The sequence below is a fragment of the Geotrypetes seraphini genome, chromosome 6 (assembly GCF_902459505.1).
Source record: "Geotrypetes seraphini chromosome 6, aGeoSer1.1, whole genome shotgun sequence".
In the NCBI taxonomy this organism is placed as follows: domain Eukaryota; kingdom Metazoa; phylum Chordata; class Amphibia; order Gymnophiona; family Dermophiidae; genus Geotrypetes; species Geotrypetes seraphini.
The window spans coordinates 134,568,972-134,595,228 of NC_047089.1; the positions used below are offsets into that span (position 1 = coordinate 134,568,972).

The following is a 26,257-nucleotide window of genomic DNA, read 5'->3' on the forward strand; positions in this document are numbered from 1 at the left end:
TATTATTATATTTGAGGAATCCAGAATCCACCATTCCACAATTGCTTGAACTAATTGATAAATTCGGAAAGTTTTCAGGGTATAAGATAAATTGGAATAAATCAGAAATACTTCCATTAAATGTACACTGTACAAAAGGTTTATTTAATACATTCTCTTTTGTTTGGAAGGAGGATACTATTAAATATCTTGGAATTTGGATTTCAAAAGATTTAGAAGACACAATGAAAATTAATGAAAAATGTTTATTACAAAAAGTGACAGAGATGTGTGAACAATGGAATCCTTTACATTTATCTTGGTGGGGAAGAGTACAAACAGTTAAAATGATGATCTTACCTGTAGTTTGTTACCAAATGGGAATGATACCAGTTTTCTTTCAAGAATCTTTTTATACAAAGTTAAATAAGGTATTGACAAAATTTATTTGGCTTGGGAAAAATCCCAGAATTGCTTTAGTGACATTACAAAGACCAATTGCGGAGGGAGGGGTAAATTTTCCCAACTTCTATAGGTATCATCAAGCCTATATTTTACGTCAAGGTATGTATTGGATCCTCCCAGAGCCCACTGATAATATTCCAGATTGGTTCTGGCTTGAATGGAGACTCATGTTTCCTTTACGTCTCAGTCATGTAGTTAGTATCAAAATGCCAAGGCTATACAAAGAACATAAAATATTCATGGATACATGGAAAACTTTAAGATATATAAGTAATCTAACTCCTATTCCAATTAGTAAATCAACAACTCAAACGATTTGGTTAAACCCCAAGATCAAAATAGGCGGTTTCAAAATAATCTGGAAAAACTGGATGACAGCAGGTATTCATATTTTAGATGATATAATAAAAAATGGAAAGATGCTGGAGTTTTCACAATTGCAACATAAATTTGATCTTAAAAAAACACAATATTTTAAATGGTTGCAATTGAAGCAATCCATTCAGGTAGGGTTCCCTGAATGGAAAAATCTTACTAATTATCACAGTTTGGAATTCCTGTGTTTCCAGATTAATTCAACAGGTCATGAAGCTGCACAGTGGTATAAATTAATATCCGGTTATATAAATAAAAAACCAAAAAATGGTCTTAGAGACATTTGGAGCATTGAGATAAAGCACCAAATTAGTGCATCTCAATGGCCACGACTTTGGTCTTGGAGGCTAAAATGTACGGTATCAGCATCTATGAGACAAACTTGGTTTTTTCTTTTACATAGAGCTTTCTGGACCCCTGTTCGATTACAAAAAATAGATAGCTCTAGGTCAAATAGATGCTGGCATTGTCATGTTGAAATTGGGACATTAGATCATCTTTTATTCTATTGTCCATTCATCTTAACATTCTGGAAATCAATCTGGCCCCAAATAAATAGGATGTTAGAAAATCCGGTAGCCTTGACATATGATACCATATTATTTGGAACAACTATGAGAGCAAGAAGTCAAATATCATCAAGTAATAACAAACTTCTTTTTATTTTAACTGGAATAGCAATACAACAAATCACATTCAATTGGAAAAAACATGACAGATTAAATTATACATTCTGGTGGAATTCTGTATGTCATATATACAAAATGGAGCTCACTATAGCAACACAAAAAGGACATATAGATAAATTTCAAAAAATATGGAGACCATTAACTGAATATTGTAAAGAATGATTAATTTTCCCATGTATAGAATTTGATTAGAAGAAAAAGGGATCATATCTCTAAATATTATATAATATATTAATACTTGATTTATAATATGAAATATGGAAAGAATAGCATTTAAAAATTTTATTCATGTATTACTGAATAGAAGGGAGGGGGGAAGGGATGGGATATTATTATATTAACTAAGAATTATATAAATTTAGTTTTCTGAAATATTAGTATGAATTTATATTGTTGATGTAACATATGAAAATGAATAAAGATTTCTCATTCAGTATTGATAGGGAGGGAGGGAGGGGAAATTATTATATTCAATAATAATTATATTAATTTAAATTTCTTACATAATATTATAACTTTATAAAATATTGATTTTCTAAAGAAATTTTAAATTTGATATTAATCTGTAAGTTAATCAAGTGTGATTATTCAAGTTTATAATGAATTTATTTAAAACACTTGTTGTAACATAAGAAAATGAATAAAGATTTATAAAACAAAAAAATCAATGGGGCACACCTCAAGTGGATCTCTTTGCAGCTCCCCACAACCATCAACTGCCCCTGTTTTGCTCCAGACTTTACTCTCCTCACCGTCTGGAACCCGATGCATTTCTCCTGGATTGGACCAATCTCTTCCTTTATGCATTCCCTCCTCTTCCGCTCATGCTGCGCACATTATTCAAGCTCAAGAGGGAACAAGCCACCATGATTCTCATCGCTCCACGGTGGCCCAGGCAGCATTGGTTCTCCCTTCTGCTTCAACTCAGTTCCAGGGAACCCATACCTCTTCCACTGTTTCCTTCACTACTTACACAGCATCAGCAAACGCTTCTTCATCCCAGCTTACAGTCTCTGCACCTGACAGCTTGGTATCTCTCAGGCTGACTTCGGCTCACTCTCTCCTGTCTCAGCTTGTCCGTTCTATTATTGATGCCTCCAGGAAACCGTCTACCCTTCATTGTTACCAACAAAAGTAGTCTCGGTTTTCTTCCTGGTGCCTGTTACATCACCATAATCCCATGTCTACAGCAGTGGGACTGGTGTTGGACTATCTTTTGTCCTTATCTGACTCTGGTCTTAAATCCTCTTCGATAAGAGTTCACCTTAGTGCTATTGCAGCTTTTCATGAGCCGATTCATGGAAAACCCCTCTCAGCTCATCCCTTAGTTTCAAGGTTCATGAAGGGCCTTTTCAATGTGAAGCCACCTCTTAAGGCCTTTTCAATGTGAAGCCACCTCTTAAGGCCCCTCCTGTTGTATGGGATCTTAATGTGGTTCTTTCTGCGTTAATGAAGCCTCCTTTCGAACCTTTGGCCACAACGCATTTTAAATTTCTAACTTGGAAAGTGGTCTTTCTAATAGCTCTCACTTCTGCCAGGAGGGTCAGTGAGCTCCATGCACTGGTGGCTGATCCACCTTTCACTGTTTTTCACCATGATAAGGTAATCCTTCGTACACATCCAAAATTCCTTCCTAAGGTTGTGTCTGAGTTTCACCTTAACCAATCCATCGTTCTACCTGTTTTTTTCCCAAAGCCTCATTCTAATCCAGGTGAACAGGCTTTGCATACCTTGGATTGTAAATGTGCTCTGGCTTACTATCTTGATCGCACCAAACCTCACAGATCATCTCCTCAACTGTTTTTGTCCTTTGATCCTAACAAGTTGGGTCATCCTGTATCTAAACGCACTCTATCTAATTGGCTTGCTGCTTGCGTTTCATTCTGTTATGCTCAGTCGGGCCTGACACTGGAAGGTTCTGTCACGGGCCACAAAATTAGAGCTATGGCAGCGTCTGTAGCTTTCCTCCGTTCCACTCCTATTGAGGAAATCTGCAAGGCTGCTACTTGGTCCTCAGTTCATACTTTTACATCTCACTATTGTCTGGATGCATTCTCCAGACGGGATGGACACTTCGGCCAATCTGTTTTACAAAATTTGTTTTCCTAATGGCCAACCTTCCCTCCATCCCTCTTTTTGTTAGCTTGGAGGTCACCCATCAGTCAAGAATATGCTGCCTGCTTGTCCTGGGATAAAGCACAGTTACTTACCGTAACAGGTGTTATCCAGGGACAGCAGGCAGATATTCTTGCGTCCCACCCACCTCCCCGGGTTGGCTTCTTAGCTGGCTTATCCTTACTGGGGACCGCGCGCCTCTGTCGGGCGGGAAGGCACTCGCGCACACGCGTAGCGGCCTAGCTAGAACTTTCTAAAGTTCTTAGAGTGCAATCACTCTAAAATTGTCCGTACCGGGGCTCCGTCGGTGCCGTCACCCATCAGTCAAGAATATCTGCCTGCTGTCCCTGGATAACACCTGTTACGGTAAGTAACTGTGCTTTTTGTCTGTCATACTAATTGCACCCTGTAATGTTTATTTTTATTAAGTCAGTGATATTATATATATTTTATGTTATACCTTTTAGCTAATGTACATAGCCTAGAAGTCTGATTAGGCAGTATAACACATTTTTAATAAACTTGGTAAATGCTTTTGATATACAAGGCAAGGGGAAGAAACTTTGTTCACAAAGAGATGCTCCTTGTTGGACATAAATGTATTTTACAACATTGGATATCAACAGATCCTTCTTTATTTTGTACCACGTTAAGTTTTGTTTGTAACCAATTTTCCTATAGTAAGAGATCTCTCTATCTTTCTTACTTGTTTCTCCATGATTGCTGTGTGGTCTAAGGAAGAGTTTTGGACATTGTGTTAATGTTTATATGATTTTATAGTTTCTTATGTTTTTTCTTGAACTTTTGATGACAAATCATATGTACTCTTTAATAATTGTGCTCTGTATTACTGTGACAAGAGGATTCTTGTATTTAATTTGAAATGCAAATTAAAAAAAAAAAAAAAATTGGTCTTCTGCTGTGAAAACCATTTTGATACAGAGACTGTTTACAAACTATCGTCTGCTTCGGTGCGTATCCCATAGCAACAATTCATTTTCACAAGGTAGTGCTTCTGTGCATATCCCATAGCAACAATTTCACAAGGTAGTGTGGTGTGGTTGAAAATATTTACAATACAGTAGTACCTTGGATTACGAGTATAATCCGTTCCAGGAGCATGCTCGTAATCCAAAATGCTCATTTATCAAAGCGAGTTTCCCCATAGGAAATAATGGAAACTCGCTTTGATGCGTTCCCCCCCACCCCCCGAGAACCGGCATTGCTCCCCTCGAAGGCCCCCGATCCGGCACACTCCCTGCCTCAAACCGGCACCCCCCGCCACGATCTGACCCCCCCCCCCCCCCGCCACGATTGGGCACCCCCCCCCGACACGATCCGACATCCCCCCCAACACAATTGGGCACCCCCCCCCCCCCCCGCCGCTTCTTACCCTCATCTGGGCACTCTTGAAGATCGGCCTCCTCGTCTGCTGGGGCTTGAGCATCTGAGCTTGCTCAAGGCCTGCGAGTTCACGTTGCTCGCAGGCCTTGAGCAAGCTCAGATGCTCAAGCCCCAGCAGACGAGGAGGCCGATCTTCAAGAGTGCCCAGATGAGGGTAAGAAGCGGCGGGGGGGGGGGGTGCCCAATTGTATTGGGGGGGGGTCGGATCATGGCGGGGGGTGCCCAATCGTGGCGGGGGGGTGCCGGTTCGAGGCAGGGGGGTGCCAGATCGCAGGGGGGGTGCCGGATTGCGGGGGGGGGGGGTGCTCGTAAATCGAGTCTTGCTCAGTTTCCGAGACACCGATTTTGCAAATGTTTTCCTCGTCTTGCAAAACACTCGCAAACCGATGCACTCGTAAACCGAGGTACCACTGTATTTTACATCAACTTTATTCAAGACACAATGCATTAAATTTCATAAGAATCAGCCGAGTTCTGTGGAAGATAACAACAAAAAAAATTTGGGGGAGTATGGGTGGGGTTTTTTTTCCGGTTCACAGTGTATGTGTAACAGCAAGTGACTAATTTTTTTTCTTTGTTTTCATAGCCATTCTGGTACAGATTCACCAGCAGACCAAGAGGATGTTATCGTAGTGTTAAACAACTTTAACAGCAAAATCATCAAATTAAATGTATGTAGACAATTTAGCCAATTTCCCAAAATCGATGGAACAGTGACCTGCTCAAAAATGCATTTCCACACCAAGCAATAGGCCAATACCATAGAAACCAATAAAAAATGGTTACTTGCAGCAGAGTAGCCCTCTTTCATCAAATCAAACAATGCTTGCTACAAGTAACTATTTTTTTTATTGGTTTCTACGAGTGAAGTATGGTGGTTTGGCCTACAATTTTGCTTGGTATAGACAATTTAATGGTATTTGTCTTTCCAAATGTTGTCAAGACATCAATATTTTAGAGATTCTGGCTGCTTTTGGATGGTAGCATTAATATCTTAGCTAAAATACTGCAATGGTAAAAAAAATTTGTAAACATTCTCATCTAATTATGGATAGTGAAACCTAAATTTCTGTTTGCTGAACTGTATTCGTTTATATGGAAATGAAATTAATGGGATACTTTCAAAAGGTACACATGCCTGTAAATGTCTTTGGAGTAATTTGTAAAAGCTTTGAACCAAAGATTACTCCTTTAAAGCAGGCTCCAACTTTCAATAAGGAAAATGATCCACAGTAGAGAATGACACGGGGACAAATTAGTGTATTGTAAGTTACAAATTTGTTCCTGTCTCCGCAGAAACTCAATTTCTCCCTCTCGTCCCCATGAGTTTTATCACTGTCCCTGCCTCATTCCTGTAAGCTCTGCCTTAACTGTTCAAGCCTTGAGCATTTATGATTTTAAAGTGTTTGAGGCTTGTGCAGATGAAGACAGAGCTTGTAAGAATGGGACAGGGACAGGAAAAGAACTCGCCTGGATGGGAAAAAATTTGTCCCTGTGACATTCTCTAATCCAGAGTACAGAAATATCCACCGATAGTAATTTCAAGTGCTCCTAAACATCAGTTAATGCAGACTCATCTTGTTTACTTATTTATCTTCCCTATTGTAATTCCACCAATCCTGTTTAGTCTCTGGCTTTGTTTTGCTTCCTTGAATCTGTGGGTGTTTTGGAGGCAATTATGCAACCTACTTGTGCATTACACACGTACACAAGTATATCTCAGCATGCCACCTAATCGATATTTTACAAATAATACTTATGTGGTGCATATTTGCAAGTGGGACATATACAGAGGTGGAGCTTTAGCAGAACGTAGGTGGGTCCCCACTTATGCATGTGGCTTAAGAATACTGTAAGTTACATGCATACCTGCTACACTTAGGCATTTGACCTTATTCCATCTCTGTGGCTTGTGTAAGTGCTTTTGGCTGGTGTAAGTGCTTGCACTTAAATGTTAGACATGTTACACTATGCGCAGGCTGAAGCGTAAGAGATGAAAGATGAGGCAGAGGTCAAAGTGAAGGACCACCCCCACTGCTGCTGGAGCTGCAGAACAGGACCTAGGACTCTTGAGCTTGGGAAACTGGTATCACAGATGGTTGGAGGACTTAATGCTATCTCCATAGAAAGAGTGTACCTAGTGTGGGCACAGCTTGAAGACAAGTCCCCTGTTTTCAACTCTCCTGACAATCTGAAGCCATGCTTCCAAATAGCTGGAGTTCTGGACTTCTTCAGTTATTTGTGGCAGAATATAGCAGCTGTATGATAAAGCTTTTTTGGTTAAAAAAAAAAGACATGCTACACTAGTATTCTATAAAGAAAAGTAGATGACTACAGTCCTTTATAAAATAAGCTTCTACCACGTGCTTTCTGGAAGCCTAATTCTAGGCACCCTGTTAAAGAATTGCCCCCTTTATGCTTATCTTGTGTATTATTAAACTGAATTACTATGTTCGCATTTTCAGTCTTTAAGGGGAGCTTTTCCAATCACCTGCTTGTTTTTCTATCAAGAAACATATTTCTTTGTTACATTTGGGTCTTGTTCACTTACATTTACACACTAAGGGGGAAATCCTGTAAATGGCATCTAAAAAGATAGGCGCCTATAATATAGTTCCTATCTCTTGTCAATCACACTTAGGTGCCTATTACAAAATTGTGCCTAACTTAACCTTTTAATTGGTACTGTATATACTCAAATATAAGTCGATCCGAATATAAGTTGACCCCCTTCCTCCCCCAAAAGGAGGAAAAATGGTTGACTTGAATATAAGTCGGGCAGCTTAATATTCAAGGGTCCTGCCTGTCAGGCTCTGCACCCAGCCCCCTTCCATCCTCCCCTCCCCTGTCAGGCTCTGTACCCAGCACCCTTCCATCCTTCCCTCCCCTGTCAGGCTCTGTACCCAGCACCCTTCCATCCTCCCCTCCCCTGTCAGGCTCTGCACCCAGCACACTTCCATCCTCCCCTGTCAGGCTCTGCACTCTACCTCCCAGGCTCAGCCCTCTGTCCCCCCTCCCTGTCCTATCTTCCTACCTCAGCCGATCTGGTGGAGGTGCAGCAGATCCTCTGCCGATCGTTGGTGCAGGTGCAGCGGGCAGGAGCAAGCTTTCTGAACTCCTGCCCCACTGCTAACCGGCTGTGCGGATCCACTTAGTCCAAATCAGCAGCGCAATTTGGTGCTGCTTCTCGGTGCTGAGCGGCTTCCTTACAGGCTCCCGTGAATTAATGGGAGTAGCGCCAAGAAGCAGCACCAAATCACGCTGCTGCTCTGCCGCTGAGATGGACTAAGTGGATTCGTGCAGCTGGTTAGAAGCAGGGCTGCTGCCCGCTGCACCTCCACCAACGATCGGCAGAGGACCCGCTGCACCTCCACCAGATTGGCAGAGGTAAGAAGATAGGGCAGGGAGAAGGAGGAGGGCAGAGCCTGGCCGTCGCGGCCTTAAAAAATTCTGGGAAGGGGCATTGACCCAAATATAAACTGGGACCCCCATTTTTGGGCCAGTTTTTTGGCCCAAAAATCCCGGTTTATATTAGAGTATATATGGTAACTTGATGTTGAACGAGAGCAACAGTGCCAACTAACAGATATTTGGAGTTACAGATCACCCTAAGAGCCATAGAAACACATGTTGCTTCTGGGCAACAATGTCAAATAAAGGGTTAAAACTTAGGCCAGGGTTTTAAAGGCCTACTTTATAGGTACCTAAGTCCTTTAGAGAATTGCTCCTGTGTCCTTCTTTGCCACAAAACACATCCATTATGGAGTTACGCGTCTGTCTTTTGTAGAATTGTACCTAAGAAAATAGGCACCTATCACTCAATTAATTTTTATTTTTTTCAATTATGAAATTGAAGCCAATTTACTAATTAAGTTAGGTACCTATTTATTTAGGTGCCTCATATATAATTTCCTCATACAGGTATATGGAAAATACTAGTGAACATTATTCCACAATAGACTTGTATTTATCATAAATTTAAAAGAATCTGATAAATTAATGAAGCAAATATTTAACTCTTTTAGCGTACATCATTTTTATTTATATTTGTGTTTTTACATAGACACTGTTGGAATTGTTGTTTACAAATAAAGATACAGGCAGACATAAGGCAGAACTGCATGAATATTAATTACCAACTTATTTGATGTCATTGTATTAAAAACAAATATCCTAGACTTTGTATTTCAAATATGCTAGTCCATAATAAAGATCAATGTTATTTCATTCAAATAAAAAGTTTCCAGAAATACATCTTCCTATAACTTTTTTATCCATTAGGTACAGAAAAAACCTGATAAAGTAGATGAAGATCTTCTTAGTGACACAACTACAGAAAGCACAAGTGTCTGGGATTCAATTATAAGGTAATTGGATTGACTCTGCAAGTGAGTTCATCTGTGACTATTAGAGACAGAAAGCCAGGAATTGCATAAATATTTTTGTTACTGGAAACAGTGTGTGAACAAATAACTATTTTCATAGTCGTTCATCTTGTAATTTTAATGCAAGTGCTTAAAGCAATATTTGTATATTTTGCACACTGTTTAATGTGCTCTTTCAAAGGTCAATGTGATGTCAGTGATAATTGAATTGCTTACTGAGGGGGGAGAGTTATCAATATGGGCTACCTTAAGAGGGTTATTTTACTGTTAACCCCGATTATTACTAACCCACTCTCATTGCATTAAATGGGAACCTATGCAAAAATAGCATGAGTTAATGTTAAAATACACATCTTAATGGTAGTTTACTTTGATAACTATACCCCTGAGGAGGTTAATGTGCCCAAAGAAACATCTTATCCAGCCTGACTGAAAGTCAGAACTCAAAGAACGAGCAAAAGAGCTGTAACAAAAAAAGACAGGTGTCATGGAGACCTTGGACAAAGTGTGGCCAGGCCCCTTGACCCTGTTCAACACAACTAAAACATTGCAGAAAATGTTTGATTCCTGTAGAAGCTCACCTAAAGATGTGGGTTACAGTTGATCAGGTGGCAGAGATGGTAGCATCAGTGCAAGATAATGATTTATGGATTGCAAAACTGTGAGAGATGTGGAGGAACTGGAAAAATCCTTGATTGGAGCCTAACAGAAGACATATTTTGCTTGGTTTTAAATAAAGTAGGCCAGGAGGAGGACACTAACAATCCATCTAAGATAACTGCTGCTTAAATTTATTTTATTTGTTTTATTATGTATTGCCTGCAAGCCTGAAATCAGCAAGTGGCTTGTATCTCTTCTGGAGATTTGTCCAGAACTTCCTCTCAGTCCAAACGAAGGGCCACATTGGTATGGCCTGCCAGTGGGAGGGCCCACCTTGATGGAAGACCTTTAAGGGTGCTGGAACTTGGTGCACATTGGGTGGGTGGAGCTTCCTGCCAGCAACATTGGTGCTCTTCCAGTGGAGGCTGGAGGGATCAGGCGGAGAGATTCCTCATACCTCTGTTGGTCTGAAGAAGAGGAAGGGCCTGCCTGGACAGAGGCCCTTTAAGGGTGCTAGAATAAGAGGCATCCTAGACAACAGAGGCAGCAGAAGACTCAATCGCAGCCTCAGTTCAAACAGCAGTCCATTTGACTCCATAATAGAGAACATCACTAGCATATCTCAACCTTTACCACAGATTCTTTCCTTAGGAGGTTGGCTCAACCACTTATCATCATTGGAGCCTCATAAAAACAGATCACTGGGTCCTTCAGGTGAGAGTAAGGGCTATGCCCTTTGCTTACAGCAAAAACCTCCGAATCATCTTCCAACCAGCTCCCTTCAGAAGACCCTCATTCACCAAGAGCTCTCAGCCTTCTTCCAGCTCATTGCCTTACAACAGGTTCCCCTGCAGGGGAGGGGCTAAGGATTCTACTCCAAATTGGAGGTCTCCATCCAATTCTGGATTTCCGGGTTCTCAGCAAATACTTAATGAAAGAAAGGTTTTGCATGGCTTCTCTGGAAACCCTTTTACCATTATTAGAGGAAAATGACTAGCTCATCACATAAATAAAGCAGAGTGTTGAAACTATGGAGTACACTTATGTCATTGGACATCTCCACTGTTTGTTTGCCTATTAGATTTTATATCCCATGAGAATTGAGAACTTGAATTTTATACTCTAAATCCTAGGGATATGATGCATTGTTATTTTGGCAGATACAGCAATTCTGTAGTTATTATTTCTATCTAGCTATATCATGTGGCTAAGATAACATAACATCTTTTTGTGCCTTCCACATTTAGGGAAGTACCTGAGAACGGTTTCCTTGGAGTAGCCTTCTCTTTTATATTTTATCATTGGATCAGTTGCTTTAGGAATATGAGCAGCAGTATGAACAGGAGCAGAAAATACCAAGCTTTTTAAAATAATTAATTATTTCAGTATTACATGCCCGCAGATTGCTAATTTTCTTGATTACATAAGTGTGTTTGTAAACAAACTGAGCAGTCTACTTTAGAAGCAAGGCAGGAGAGGGGAGATATGATGGAGATGTTTAAATGCCTACGTGGCATAAATGCACATGAGTCAAGTCTTTCATTTGAAAGGAAGCTCTGGAATGAGAGGGCATAGAATGAAGTTAAGAGGTGATAGACTCAGGAATAATCTAAGGAAATACTTAGCCCAAGCAACCCTTTACAGAAAGGATGATAGATGTGTGGAACAGTCTCCTGGAGGAAGTAGTGGAGACAGAGACTTTGTCTGAATTCAAGAAGGCATGGGATAGGCACGTGGGATCTCTTAGAGAGAGAAGGAGATAATGATTGCTGTGGATGGGGAGACTGGATAGGATGTTTGGCCTTTATCTGCCATTATGTTTCTAACTGTTGCTTATTTCATCTGGTCAGGAAGGACGAAGGTAAGAGTTCATCTTGCTGGGATTTGAATTTGGGAACAGCAGATGTTGCAGGTTGAAGTAGTTAGTTTGGATTGGATTGAGGTCTTTCCGTGTAAATAATATTTAATATATAAATAGGTATTGTGCCTCCCAGTAGGCCAACATAGAAAGGCTTCCCTTTTTTGTTGTTGTTTTGATGGCACTCAATAACTACTCCAGAATGTTTGTGCTTTCAGTTTTTTTCACACTTGACATGTATAATAATGTAGCAGCAAAAGGTACCCTGCAGTTGTGGTATTGGTTTACATAGCATACTGTATTAAGGGATTATATACATGTAATTTTGTTGCATATGCTACATGATACATCATGCTTTTAAAGAGCAACAACTGGGATGATAGAATTTATTTTTCAATCAGTGTGACAAGATTGATTTGCAAATAAATATATCTCTGAGATCAACTGGCTGAATACAGTGTATTGCTTAGATCTCATTTGCACCTTTAAATTATCATTGCTAATCGCATTTGAAAAGTGAATTAACAGCTAAATAAAATTTCCATTTTAGATGGATTAGCTGGCAACTGTTTGTGCTTCCCAGCTCTTACCCCAAATTGTGACCGAAAAAGAAGTGTGGCCTACTTAAAGCAGCAGTATTAATGTTGCTTTCATTTACTCCTACTTTTCAGTAGGAGAGTGTGATGCAGTGGTTAAAACAACAGCCTCAGCACCTTGAGGTTGTGAGTTCAAACCCATGCTGTTCCTTGTGACTCTGGACAAGTCACTTAATCCCCCCATTGCCCCAGGTACTAGAGAATGACACTGGGAAAAAATTTGTCCCCATCACCGCCCCGTCCCTGCGACCACCATCCCTGTCATCGCCCCGTCCCCACCCCATCCTTGTCTCCACAACCACTGTCCCGTCCCCACGACTACTATCCCCGTAGCATCCATACAAGCTTCAGTACTGCAATATTTAGCTTATTCCTTCCTTATAAATCAAAGTTCTGGCTGCTGAACTAGAGAAAGAGATATTCAGCTGGCAGGGCTTTGTTTATAAATTATTATCAACACAACTAATATACTACTTTATCCTAAAGCAAAAAAAAAAAAATTAATAAATAGAAATTTTTTTTCTACCTTTGTTGTCTGGTTTCTGCTTTCCTCATCTTCTCATTCAATTCCTTCCATCCACTGTCTGTCTTCTCTCTGCGTCTTCCATTTGCTCTGTTACTGTACCTCTCTCTTCACCCCTCCCCAATTGGTCTGGCACCCATCTTCTTTCCTCCGCTCCCCCCATAGTCTGGCATCTCTGTCTTCTTCCATTCCAGCATCTTCTCCCCATTCTCTGTTCCCCATTTCCCTTCAGCGTCTCCTCCCCACTCTCTGTTCCCCATTTCCTTTCAGCGTCTTCTCCCCACTCTGTGCTCCCCATTTCCCTTTAGCGTCTTCTCCCCACTCTGTCTTCCACATTTCCCTTCAGCGTCTGTTCCTCTCCACCCCCTTCAGCGTCTGTTCCATTCCTTTCCACCACCACCCTTCCCTCTCACCACCCCCTTCAGCGTCTGTTCTTTTCTACCGTCCTTCATCACCCCTCACGCGGTCCGACCATCTCCCTCCCTCTTACCTTTGTGGCGCGTTACAATGTAATTTGTGCAAGCCGCCAGAACCTGCAATCTCGGTCCCCATCCTCACGAACCATCTCGCTTCTGTGTTCCTATTTTCCCCATTTCTAATATCTACCCTATGTATCTGGCATTGCCTCCCCCTTGTGTCCATATTCCATCCCCATGTATGTCCCCTTTATGTCCCTATGCCCCCATGCACATAATTCCCCCCCATGTGTCCAGATTTCCACCAATGTGTGTCTTCTCTGCAACCCTATCTAACTTCTTTCCTTCTTTCTCTCCCCCCCCACCCCGCTTCCAACATTTGGCTCACCTGCCTGTCCTCCCCTTTCTTTCCTGCTGTGGGTTTTTTTCTCCTTCTTCATCCCCTTGGCCCAGCATCTCTTTTCCTTTCACTCCATCCTTCCTAATGTGAGCCGGGAACACGCACGATCATGGATTGCGCGGTCCAACAGCCCCCTCCCGCCCGATCGCAGCATTCCGCCACCTACCTCCCTCCACCTACCTCACCTTAGGTGCCAACTTTAATTTTTTTCCCAGCCACTCTCTTTCAATAAGCCGCGCACATGTGGCTGCTTGAATTGGTTGAATCTTCTCCTCTGACGCAACCGGAAACAGGAAGTTGCATCAAAGGAGAAGATTCAACAACTCAAGCAGTCGCACATGCGGCTTATTGAAAGCGTGTGGCTGGGATAAGAAAAATTAAAGTCGGCACCTAAGGTGAGGTGGAGGGAGGGAGATTGCGGGATGCGGCGATCCGTGATTGCTTCACTACAGAGACAAGACCATTCACCGCTCCATGGGGTAGTGAATGGCCTTGTCCCCTTCCCCGCAGCGATCACTATTTTTTCTCTCCCCGTTTCGGCGGGTTACCCGTTGCTACCTGCAACTAGCCACAGGTAACAACTACCATGTCATTCTCTGCCAGGTACATTAGATAGATTGTGAGCCCAATGGGACAGACGGGTAAAAATGCTTGAGTACCTGAATAAATTCATATAAACCGTTCTGAGTTCCTTGGGAGAATGGTATAGAAAATTGAATAAATAAATGTGTCCTAAATACCTCATCAAACAGTGGTTGTTGGGGCAGGGTTGGCAAAAGGAAGGAGGTACAAATAGGGAAATTGCCCTGAACATTTTTGCCTTAAGGGGCCCTAAGTCTGCCTGAAGCTGAAGAAGGCACAGTCTGCCATTGGGCTTTAGGGACCCCTACCTGTTTGTGCCCTGGGCCCAGCTTGTTTGTCACTGGCCTTGTGTTGGGAGGGTGGGAATCAATTTTCCAAAGCAATTGATTAGTGTGCAGCAGTGGCCAAAAAAAGTGAACAGGATACTAGGAATTATTAGGAAAGGCATGGTAAATAGGACCAAGAATAGTATGTCTCTTTATCGTTCTATAGTGCAATCTCACCTTGAGTATTGCATTCGGTTCTAGTCTCCATATCTCAAAAAATATATAGGTAGGTACTTGGGTCCTGGGTTGGCCACTGTTGGAAACAGGGTACTGGGCTTTATGGACCTTCGGTCTGTCCCTGTATGCATTGTGCAAAATTATTCCCCAGGGTAGATTAGGTCAGGGTGGGCAATAGTGTTCATAGCTTTTAATTTCCAATGCAGCGCGCGCTAAAACATAAAATCTGTGTCTTACCAACATTAAAGGATCCTTTTACAAAGGTGCGCTAGCGGTTTTAGCACACGCACCGGATTAGTGTGCGCTAGCCGAAAATCTACCACCTGCTCAAAAGGAAGAAGTAGCGGCTAGCGTGCGCGGCAATTTAGTGCGTGCTATTCCGTGCATTAAGGCCCTAATGCACCTTCGGAAAAGGAGCCCTAAGTTTTAATTTATCAAAAAGAAATTATGCTCGTACTTGTAGGTAAAAGTAGCCACAGACTTTGCAACTATGTAAGCAAATATAGAAATTGCTATATTTATAGCCAAAGAAAGAAGGAGCCCGAGAGCTTGTCTCAAAGGGCGTAGATTAACACGGGGCTGGGAGGCCCTCGTGTTGCATGTAGGCTAGTTAGGATGGGGGGGTGGAGAACCGTTAGAAAGGAAGAATTGTAAAGAAAAAGGGGAGGGGCTCGCGCCCAAAGGAGGGGCAGGGATTGGATAGTGTAGGTAAAAGGGGCGTTTTACATTGGGTTGTTAGAACGAGCCTTGGAGGACTAAGTTCGTTGCAGGTCCTCCAAGGCAGAATTTTGTCCCAGCCTCCCACCCTTGGTTGAGGTTTTCGTGGCGTGGGAGGCGGGTCTCCCGAGCTACTGGGTGCTGGGGCTCATCCGGCGATGAGCGGTGGGCCGGCTGGGAGCCGTGCCTTGGGGTCAGGTGACCTGGGTTAAAGGGGCATGAGGTCATGCCACCCCTCAGACACTTGCTGTTGGTGGCGGGGTCGGGGGCAAAGGTACTGTTTACATAGGGTTGCTCGGGAGGAGCTTGCTGAGGTTGATTGTCAATGGATGTTCAATATGTTAATGATGTTAATTTATGCAAGTTAATTTATTGGTTAATGTGATGTAATAAAGAGCTGCGGCTATTTACCACAATAAGGTGTTTTGGTTTTATTAATGGTGGGTGCAGAGAAAGGAGGGATGATGACAACAGAAGGGACTATCCAGATCCCGATGTTAATGGTTTTTGTGCTGATTTTCTTTAGAACCACATGCAGGCATAACAATGCTGCATCTAGGATGAAAATATATCTCTGAAAATGTTTAATGGATTGCATCTGTTTTTAATTTTTAGAAAAATAAAATATTAGAAATTAGAGTAAAAAATAAACACGACTAAAACCTGAAAGAAGATAAATGATATCAGAAAAGAATCAATTAGCCTAACCTGTCTGCCCAACTACGGTAATCTATTAGAGACCATAGGCAGACATATTTATATTTTGAGGAATCTGATTAGTGCAACTGTTTTTATAAACCTTGTTTCAGAATGCTGAACTTTTTAGAGGGGACAAGTCTAAATTTGTTTTGCTTAGATAAACAATTTTGTATATTAAAAAAAATGTCTTTTGTTTAACAGCTTTACAGGTGGAGGCCAAACAGAAGAAAAAGAGAAGAACAATGTTCTGAACATTTTCTCTGTTGCTTCAGGTCATTTATATGAACGCTTTCTACGGTAAATATAACACATTAGACTAGTTAGGCTTATGAAAGAAATAATTGATTTTTTTTTCTAATTGAAATTTTACAAATACAAAAGTATAAGAATAAAACAAAACAATAAGGCTATTTTTTTGATCAAAATTGTTTGAGTTTTTCTTTTGCTGAGAAAAATTTTATTATTTACAGTAGATCATCTCCTGAGGGGACCCCCAGCCATTCGGGTTTTCAAGATGTCCTAAATGAATATGCACGAGGCAAATTTACATATAATAGAGGTGACAGGCATGAATTCTGCCTCGTGCATATTCATTAGGAACATCTTGAAAACCCGACTGGCTGGGGGTCCTCCAGGGACAGGTTTAAGAACCACTGATATAGAATGTATGGTTTGCAGGAATGATTTTCTTTAACTAAAGCTTTAAAATGTTCATTAAATAGATCTTAAAAAATCATTTTGAAAATTCTTAGAATTTTAGATTTTATACACACAAAGAAAAGAAACAGTGGAGTTAATTGCTGCTTATTTTGCTGAATGCTCTATAGTACCTGTAGTGCGGTTAAATTTCTAAAGTTGATATTTTTTCTCCATTGTCGGTATTTTAATTTGAATTCAGGAACAATTAAAAAATTGTTTTAAACTGAAAATCTGCCACTGATGTTAACATGGGGGAGGTTAATGCTGTAAGGGGGAAATTCATCAAGGGTCACTAACTGCAGGCAATCCCAAAAAACGGTAGTGTACTTGAATGTAAACCACTTAGGTTATAAGTGGTACAGTGGCGTACCGCGGGGGGGGCGGTCCGCCCCGGGTGCCAGCCCTAAGGGGATGCTCCCGCCTTGCCGTTCAGTCCCCCCCACCCCCGAAGAACCGCTCGCCCCACTGACCTTCCTGCACCACCTATGAAGCAGCCCGCAGCAGGATCGCGACGTCAGCGATCCCTGAGCTGCTTGGGCGCTGCTTCCTGCGCCGCGGTCCCGCCCCTTCTCTGACGTCAGAGGAGGGGCGGGACCGCGGCGCAGGAAGCAGCGCCGGGATCGCTGACGTCGCGATCCTGCTGCGGCTGCTTCATAGGTGGTGCGGGGAGGCCAGGGGGGCGAGCGGTCCTTCGGGGTGGGTTGGGGCATCAGGCCTTCAAGTTGGGGCGGGCGGGCGGGCAGGCAGGCAGGCTTTCAAGGGGGAGGGGGGGTGATAGGCAGGCAGGCCTTCAAGGGGGGGGGACAGGCAGGCCTTCAAGGGGGGGACAGGCCTTCGGGGGGGGGGGTGTGCAGACCTTCAAGGGGTGCAGGCCTTCAAGGGGGGGGACAGGGCTACAAGGGGGGGGACAGGCCTTGGGGGGGTGCAGGTCTTCGGGGGGTGCAGGCCTTCAAGAGGGGGGACAGGCCTTCAAGGGGAGGACAGGCAGGCAGGCCTTCAAGGGGGGGACAGGCCTACAAGGGGGTGGGACAGGCCTACAAGGGGGTGGGACAGGCCTACAAGGGGGTGGGACAGGCCTTCGGGGGGGTGCAGGCCTTCAAGGGGGTGCAGGCCTTCAAGGGGGGGACAGACAGGCAGGCAGGCCTTCAAGGGGGGGACAGGCCTACAAGGGGGGGAGACAGGCCTTCAAGGGGGTGGGACAGGCCTTCAAGGGGAGTGCAGGCCTTCAAGGAGGGACAGGCAGACCTTTAAGGGGGGACAGGCCTTTGGGGGGGACCCTGGTATGAAACAGCTAATGTGGGTTTTTAGTGCACGTTTGATATTAAGATCAGTCCATTCTAATGTTTCCTGCACTAAAAATATCAGCTATCGCAGTAAAAATCTCACTTTAGCTGGCTAAAACAAGAATGGATGTGGTCTGGGCATAGTATGGGAAGGGGGAGGAGTGACCAGCTGACAAGCTAGTATATGGGTGGGTATTGTGATTGCTGTCTTGACAGTCATAGTTCATCAGAACTTACCACCACCTCAAGAGGGTACGGCTGTACTTTTGGTTGTGCAGTAGCGTAGTATGCTGTCATGAGAGTACAGCAGCTGACCCCCCAATTCTCATTTCTCCCTGATCAGAGCCCCGACACTCCCCCAAACCCCTCAGATCACAGCCTCAATACCCCTGTTCACAGTCTGGGCTTTGCTAACACAACAACCCCACCCTTAAAACAAAGAAACCCCTTTTTTTAAATTTTAGAATTTTCAAGAAATGTTTACAAAAGAAACATAACAGTATATGAAAATCACAAAAGACAAATTTTTTTTACATAGAATCATCAAGCCCTCATTAACTGGAGAGGAGTACATTTATACAGGTAAAAGAAAAACATAAAAAACAAAAGGAAAGAAATTATTTCCTTAACTCTATATGCATCTATTCAATTATTACTCCTCAATAGAAATCAGCTAAATCAAACCTAAAAATGAAAAACCCCTACTTTTGATCAAGAAATTGTGTTAACTGGACAGGATCCCACAAAATATAATCTTTACTTTGAAAAGTTACCAAGCATTTGCAGGGAAACCTCAAAAAAAAAAAGGTGGCTCTGATCTCCACAACTTGAGGCTTTAAGCCCTTCCTTCTGAGTTGGGTTGATCTTGCCACGTCAGGAAACATTTGCACCTTAAATAAAGTTTCATGATCAGAGCTTTATCGCTCAAAAAAGTCACAAATAAGGTAGCCATAGACTGTATAATATCTTGAGTCTTCAAGAAAATCAGTCTCCAACTGATCCATTCCTTGCTGCCTTAATACTTTTTGTTTTACTGGTATATAATAAAGAGTAGAGATAGTCACTGTATCAAAATTCTGCATAACCAAAATTTCCCCAAGATACTTTCAAAAAAGATCTCTGGGGAGATTAAATAAGTTTTCAGAAAATTTATCATTCTTAGGTTTCTTGACCTAGTAGCGTTCTCCATATATTCAAGTTTTAAATGAACAGTGTGGGAATCTTTCATCGCAGACATGGAGAACAACTGTAGGTGAGAAACCTTTTTTTCCATGGTTGTAATAGATGAGTAAGATTTTAATATTAGAATCAACATTTTCCAGTTTTTCTACAACTTTAGAAAATTCTTGCAATTGAGATACAACTGTTTTCAATAATTTCTCCATCCTCACATTAAGTAACCAAATGTCCTTCAAGGAAATCTCTTCTGGAATTTCATTTGATCCTAAAAGCCTCTCTATAGAGGTAGTAAAAATCTGAGGCATTTTCAAAAATTATATATCTGTTTTGGCTGGAGGATCAGTGGCTTCAATTGAAGCACCAGGACCAACTCTGGATCCTGTAACCTCAGAGGATGTTTGAGGGAGAGGAGAAGTTTGCTCAGGAGAACTAAGAGAAACTCCTGAGACCTGGTCTAATCTCTGCTTGAGATGGGTCTGATACTGAAGTAATCATATGACGGTCCATTGTACCTATTATAATGGGTGTAGAAACTTTACTTTCCCCCTTCCTTTTCCCCATATGCGCAATCACAAACAGGTAGTGCATGGCCACAAATTTCCTGAAATTTGTCCAAAATAGCTAAGGGGGGAAAAAAAGGACACTTAAAGATGGCAATTACCAAGTCCACCAGATTCCTCTCTCTACTTTCTTCCCGTGGCTTCCAAAAAACTTTCAGAACCATCAGCCCTTCATCATTCCCAGCCTGTTGGAGAGGAGCCCGGATGATGTCACACCTGTCCTCAGCAGTGCCTGCCCGATTTGCAGTACTGAAAGCAGGATTGAAAACACTGCAGGAAATCAATAAGCAGAGAAGAGTCTGCAGGCAGTTCTTTCCTCCCTTAGCAGATGCCCAGGGGTCAGCACACCTCTCCAAAACCCTTCTTTTCTAAACCCAACCCTTCCCAGGGGTTTACTCAGGGTCAGCACTGATGGGCAGATTTCCCTGCTGGCAACAATTCTCCTCCACTGTCATCCAGGTTGGCCCCTGAATTCAAAATGTTGCCAGTAGTCTCATGGTACTATTGTCAGAGGGATTTCTGCCTTACAGTAGTACCTCAAGACTTCCTGGTGCCATTTAGGATTGAGGCCCAGCTAGGCAACAGTACAAGAGAATAGTTGCCACCAGGGATGACTGACCCCCAGGTAGGTCCTGGGGGAGGAGAGGATTGGGCTCGGGTGGGGAGGATATGGCAGAGTTATTTTGAAGGGGCATGGTTGTTGTGCTGCACTGTAATCGGAAGGGGGGGGTGGTTAAAGGGTGTCAGGACTTTGGTGTTTTATGGCTATGATCAGGGGGTGCTGGGTGCTTCTATTGGGAAGATAAGTATATTATATATACATTTTAAATAAAATAGATAGATAAATATGGGTTCAGCCAAGCAAGGTAAGATATTGCAGAGACTGGACATACAGAAAGTGTTATTCCATTATTTGAAACAGACCTATGACTTTCGTCTTTCCGACTGACTTTTTATTCTAACCAGTCAAGACAATGCAGGCCAGCTTCCCAAGGCATCTATGGCAACTTTGTTGATGTATGTTACCTCATTTGACTAGAAGCATGGTGGCTTCCTGGGCAGAGACCAGAGCGGTGCCACCCAAAGAGATCTGTAGAGCAGTTACTTAATCTACTCTCCATACCTTTACCAGATTCTACAGAATGAACATGGTGGCTTGAGAGGTCGCCACTTTTGGGTCCTTGGTTTTCGGGCAGGCTCATCTATCCATCCTAGGCATCTGTCACTGCTTTAGTACATCATCTGTTGGCTTTTTCAAGAGAGTCCCCCAGCTTTTTACACACTGCCATCCCGACTCGTGTTTGCCCTTGAGAGCAAATACAAGTTGGGATGGCAGTGTGTGAAAAGTTGAGGGAACTTCTTTGAGAGAGCCAACAGGCAAAACATGGAAATTCATGTTCCCACCAGTCAGCTTCTTCACTCCAACTTCAACCCTATCTCAGCCTGACTGTGTGGAAATTGAAAGGACCATCCATGCTGCAATCCAAGTCTTCCAGTTAGTAAAATCAATTCTCCTCATGGCCAAATGGCCTTCTACCAAAAAATCTTATCAGTCTAAGTGGAAACAATTCTCTCTTTGGGTAACTGCCCAGAGACAGAATCCCCTAAGCTGCCCAGTTTCTCACATACTTGTCTCCTCCACTTACCGGATTCTGATCTCAAGACTAACTCAGTGTACCTTCACTTATCCACAATAGAAAATGACAGGGGGACAAATTTTTCCCCGTTCCTACAGGAACTCAATTTCTCTATCCCAACGAGTTTTGTCACTGTTCCTGCCCCATTCCTGTAAGCTCTGCCTTAACAGCACAAGCTTTGAACACTCATGATTTTAAAGTGTTTGAGGTTTGTGCAGATGAGGACAGAGTTTGCAGGAATGTGGCAGGGACAGGAAAATAACTATCGGGGACGGGAAAATGAGTTCCCGCATGGTAGGGGAAAAATTTGTACCATGTCATTCTCTAATCCGCAATTTCTACTTACTCTGACTCAGCGAATGGAAACCAATCTCTCAGCAGCCTCTGGTGTTATGCTTTCTAAGAAGCTTCACCAATCTTTGACCACCTCTGCATGACCCACCACCATTATGGGATCTCATTGTTTTACCTAGCCCCAGCCTAACTAGAAATTGAAAGATCATCCTTGCTACAATCCCAGTCTCCCAGTCAGTATAATCAATGCTCCTCACAGCTAGACGGCCTTCCACCTTTTGTTGTTAGCCTCCATTTGTCCTCTTGGATGGTAAAAGGCTGTGATTAAGGGGTGTTTGCCTAGGGCAGAGCCAGGACTCTGCTGGAAGTAGCCGGAATTATCCTGAAGCAAGGATAGGTTTCACCATGAGTTGGAAACTTTTTGATGTTGAACTGTTCAGATTTGCATTGATTCTGTTGTAATAGAAAGGGCCTAGAATTGACTTCTTTAAGGAGTAAGTTATTCTCTGTTGTCTGAACTAGGACAGTTGAAGCATCTAAGGCTGCTGAAACTTTGTATCACTGTGCAGTGGCAAAGTAAACACTGATTTAAGAGAAACATCTTAACTGAAAAAAAAAAGTCTCCCATTAATTGAGCTGTCATATACTAAAGAAAGGTACCAACAATATGTCCAGTAAGCAGACATATCAATGATCAATGCTCTCAAGTAAACAGCAGAAGTGATATTAGTATGTATAATATGTAGATATATAAAATACACTGCTCTTAATTAAAACAATTTTTTTGTAGAATTATGATGCTTTCAGTTCTTCGTAACACCAAAACACCAGTCAAATTTTGGTTTCTGAAAAATTACCTTTCCCCTACTTTTAAGGTAAGATTCACAGTGATTTTCCAGTTTTATATAAATAGTAAAATATTAAAATAATTCCTTCTACATGGCTTGTTTTATCATCAGCTTTTGACATTTTAATATCATTGATCTTCGAATACCTTTTAATAACATGAATGGATTGACTTGTTTTTTTGGAGTCTCTGGTGGGAAGAATAGATGGCATGTTGTTATACTTGTTTGTGAAGACAAAGTCCATGGAAAAAGAAGAACCCAACAGTTCCACAGTAAAAGAGTTAAAAGCAAAAAGAAGACTTTGAAAACAATGTCGGTGATGTAGGATTTTAATACAGTCAATCAAATTGTTATGATACATTATGTTTATTAGATCAGCAGCTTCCAAAGAGAAATAAAGACCCTTCTATTCAAAAACTTTGTCAAGACTGACTAACCAACTTTGTTAAGACTAACTAACTAATGCCATGCCAAATCATCCCTCATTTCAGCTCCAGAACAATCTTGTAATTACCACCCAATCCTGTAACACTCCTGGAAATGTCCAGCTGACCTCTTTTGTAATCCGTCTAGTGCTGCAAGGTTAAGGTGGGATAGAAGTCACTAATGTAATGTAGCTTGCACTTTCTGTGGGCTTCCAGCCCAATCACAGTCAGTCTCTACTGGGCAACAGTGACATTAACCTTCATTTGAAATTATTTAGGGCATGTTCCCTATTTATAACAATTGTTTTTTTATCTAGGAAAAATGTACACATTAAATTATGTAACCTGGAAAATGAAACCTGACCCTGTACACTGAACCATCAAGGAGTTAAATAGAAACAAAGAAACATGATGACAGATACAGTGAAGGCCAAATGGCCCATCCAGTCTGCCCATCCACAGTAACCCTTATCCCTTCCTCTCTCTAAGAGATCCCACGTGCCTATACCACGTTTTCTTGAATTCAGACACAGTCTCTGTCTCTACCATCTTTTCTGGGAGACTATTGCATGCATCTACCACCCTTTCTATTAAAAAATTATTTCCTTAGATTACTCCTTAGCTTATCACCGTGTAAATTCATCCGATGCCCTCTCATTGCAGTTTCATTTCAAGAGACTCGACTCATGCACATTTATGCTATGTTGGTATTTAAACATCTCTATCATATCTTCCCCCTCTTGCCTTTCCTCTAAAGCAGGGGTGTCAAAGTCCCTCCTCGAGGGCTGCAGTCCAGTCGGGTTTTCAGGATTTCCCCAATGAATATGCATGAGATCTATTAGCATACAATGAAAGCAGTGCATGCAAATAGATCTCATGCATATTCATTGGGGAAATCCTTTAAACCCAACTGGATTGCTGCCCTCGAGGAGGGACTTTGACACTCCTGCTCTAAAGTATATATCTTTAAGTCTGCCCCCTTATGACGAAGACCATTTTAGTAGCCTTCCTCTGGATAGACTCAATACTTTTTATATCTTTTTGAGGGTGCGGTCTTTAGAAAAGTACACAATATTCTAAATGAGATCTCGCCAGAGTCTTATACAGGGGCATCAGTACCTTCTTTTACCTAATGGCCATACCTCTTCCTATGCACCCTAGCATCCTTCTAGCTTTTGCCGTCACCTTTTCAACCTGTTCGGCCACCTTAAGATCATCACACACAATTACACCCAAGTCTCACTCTTCTGTTGTGCATATAAGTTCTTCGCCTCCTAAACTGTACCGTTCCTTCAGGATTTTGCAGCCTAAATGCATGACCTTTCATTTCTTAGCATTAAATTTTAGCTGCCAAATTTCAGACCATTCTTAAAGCTTATCTAGGTCTTTCTTCATGTTGTTCAAGCCATCTAGGATATCTATTGCAGATTTTGGTTGTATCTGCAAAGAGGCAAATCTTACCTGACAGTCCTTCAGCAATATCACTTATAAAAATGTTAAAAAGAACAGGCCCAAGAACAGAACATTGAGGCACACAACTGATAACATCCTTTTCCTCAGAGCAATCTCCATTGACCACTACCCTCTGTTTTCTTCTACTCAATCAACTTCTGACCCATCCCGTCACTTTGGGGCCCATCCTGAGGACTCTTGGTTTATTTAACAGATGCCTGTGTGGAACACTGTCAGACTGCTAAAATCTAAATGCACCACATCTAGCGCACTCCCTCTACCCAATTCTCTGGTCACCCTGTCATAGAAATTGATCAGATTTGTCTGATAAGATCTACCTCTAGTGAATCCATGTTGCATCTGGTCCTGTAATTCCCAGATTCCAGAAACTTCACCATTCTCTGTTTTAAAAGCATCTCCATTAATTTGCTTACCACAGAAGTCAGACTTACTATTCCCTACTTCTTCCTTACTTCTACTTTTGTGTAGAGGGACCACATCCGCCCTTCTCCAGTCATTCGGCACCACTCCCGACTCTAGAAAAGCATTGAAAAGGTCCGTTAGTGGAGTCACCAGAACTTCCCTAAGTTCCTTCAGCACCTTTTGGATGTACAACATCCGGTCCCATTGCTTTGTCTACCTTTAATTTAGCTAGCTCCTCACAAACACAACCCTCTGAAAATTGATCAGGAACTACCACTACTCCATCCCTATTTGAGTTGGTCTTCTGCAGTCCCGCTCGTGGCGCTTCAGCTGTGAACACAAAACAGAAATATTAGTTAAGCAATTCAGCCTTTTCATTATCAGCTTCTTCATATTTCTCCCCTTCACTTTTGAGTTTCACAGTGCCACTTTTGCACTTCTTCCTATCACTGATATATCTAAAAAAAGTCTTGTCTCCCCGTTTTACCATGACAACTATATTTTCTTCCATTTGTATCTTTGCTTTTTGACTTCTCGACCAGCCTCTTTTATCTCCTCTCATATGAGGAAAGACTAAAGAGGTTAGGACTCTTCAGCTTGAAAAAGAGATAGCTGAGGGGAGATATTGAAATGTACAAAATCTTGAGTGATGTAGAATGAGTGCAAGTGGATCAATATTTTACTCCATCAAAAATTACAAAGACTGGGGGACACTCACTGAAGTTACAGGGAGATAACTTTTTTTTTAAAATATATATTTTATTAATTTCCAAAAAACTTTACAGTGCACTAAACATATTAACAACCAAAGAATAAATCACAGAACACACATTTAACTTATAAAATATACACACACAGAATCTTTATCCCGCCCACCCTTCTATTAGAAAAACTATAAATCAATAATACATATTTATATTTTCAAAATCCTTATCTTATATAATAATAGTAAGGTATTCCCTCCCACCACCCACCCACCCTGGATGTGACTAGAAGTATTCCAAAAATAAAACAACAACCTACTTAATCTGCATTCATAAAAGATGTCAATGGTTCCCAAACCAATTTAAATATATGACCATGTCCTAATAATTCCGCATTCATTTTCTCATTCCTATATGTGGAGCATAAATTTGCCCACCAAAATGAGA

The 26,257-nt window shown here is 41.9% G+C and overlaps 1 protein-coding gene across 2 annotated transcripts in view; it reads left to right on the forward strand.

The window, feature by feature from the left end:
• The window catches only part of UGGT2 (UDP-glucose glycoprotein glucosyltransferase 2), a 448,230-nt gene that overhangs the window by 357,773 nt on the left and 64,200 nt on the right, over nucleotides 1–26,257 (forward strand). For both annotated transcript variants that reach the window (XM_033949012.1, XM_033949013.1), the window contains exons 30-33: nucleotides 5,614–5,698; nucleotides 9,309–9,394; nucleotides 16,508–16,603; nucleotides 22,749–22,833. In XM_033949012.1, coding sequence (XP_033804903.1) covers nucleotides 5,614–5,698; nucleotides 9,309–9,394; nucleotides 16,508–16,603; nucleotides 22,749–22,833 — 352 coding nt within the window. The remainder of the gene's footprint in view (nucleotides 1–5,613; nucleotides 5,699–9,308; nucleotides 9,395–16,507; nucleotides 16,604–22,748; nucleotides 22,834–26,257) is intronic.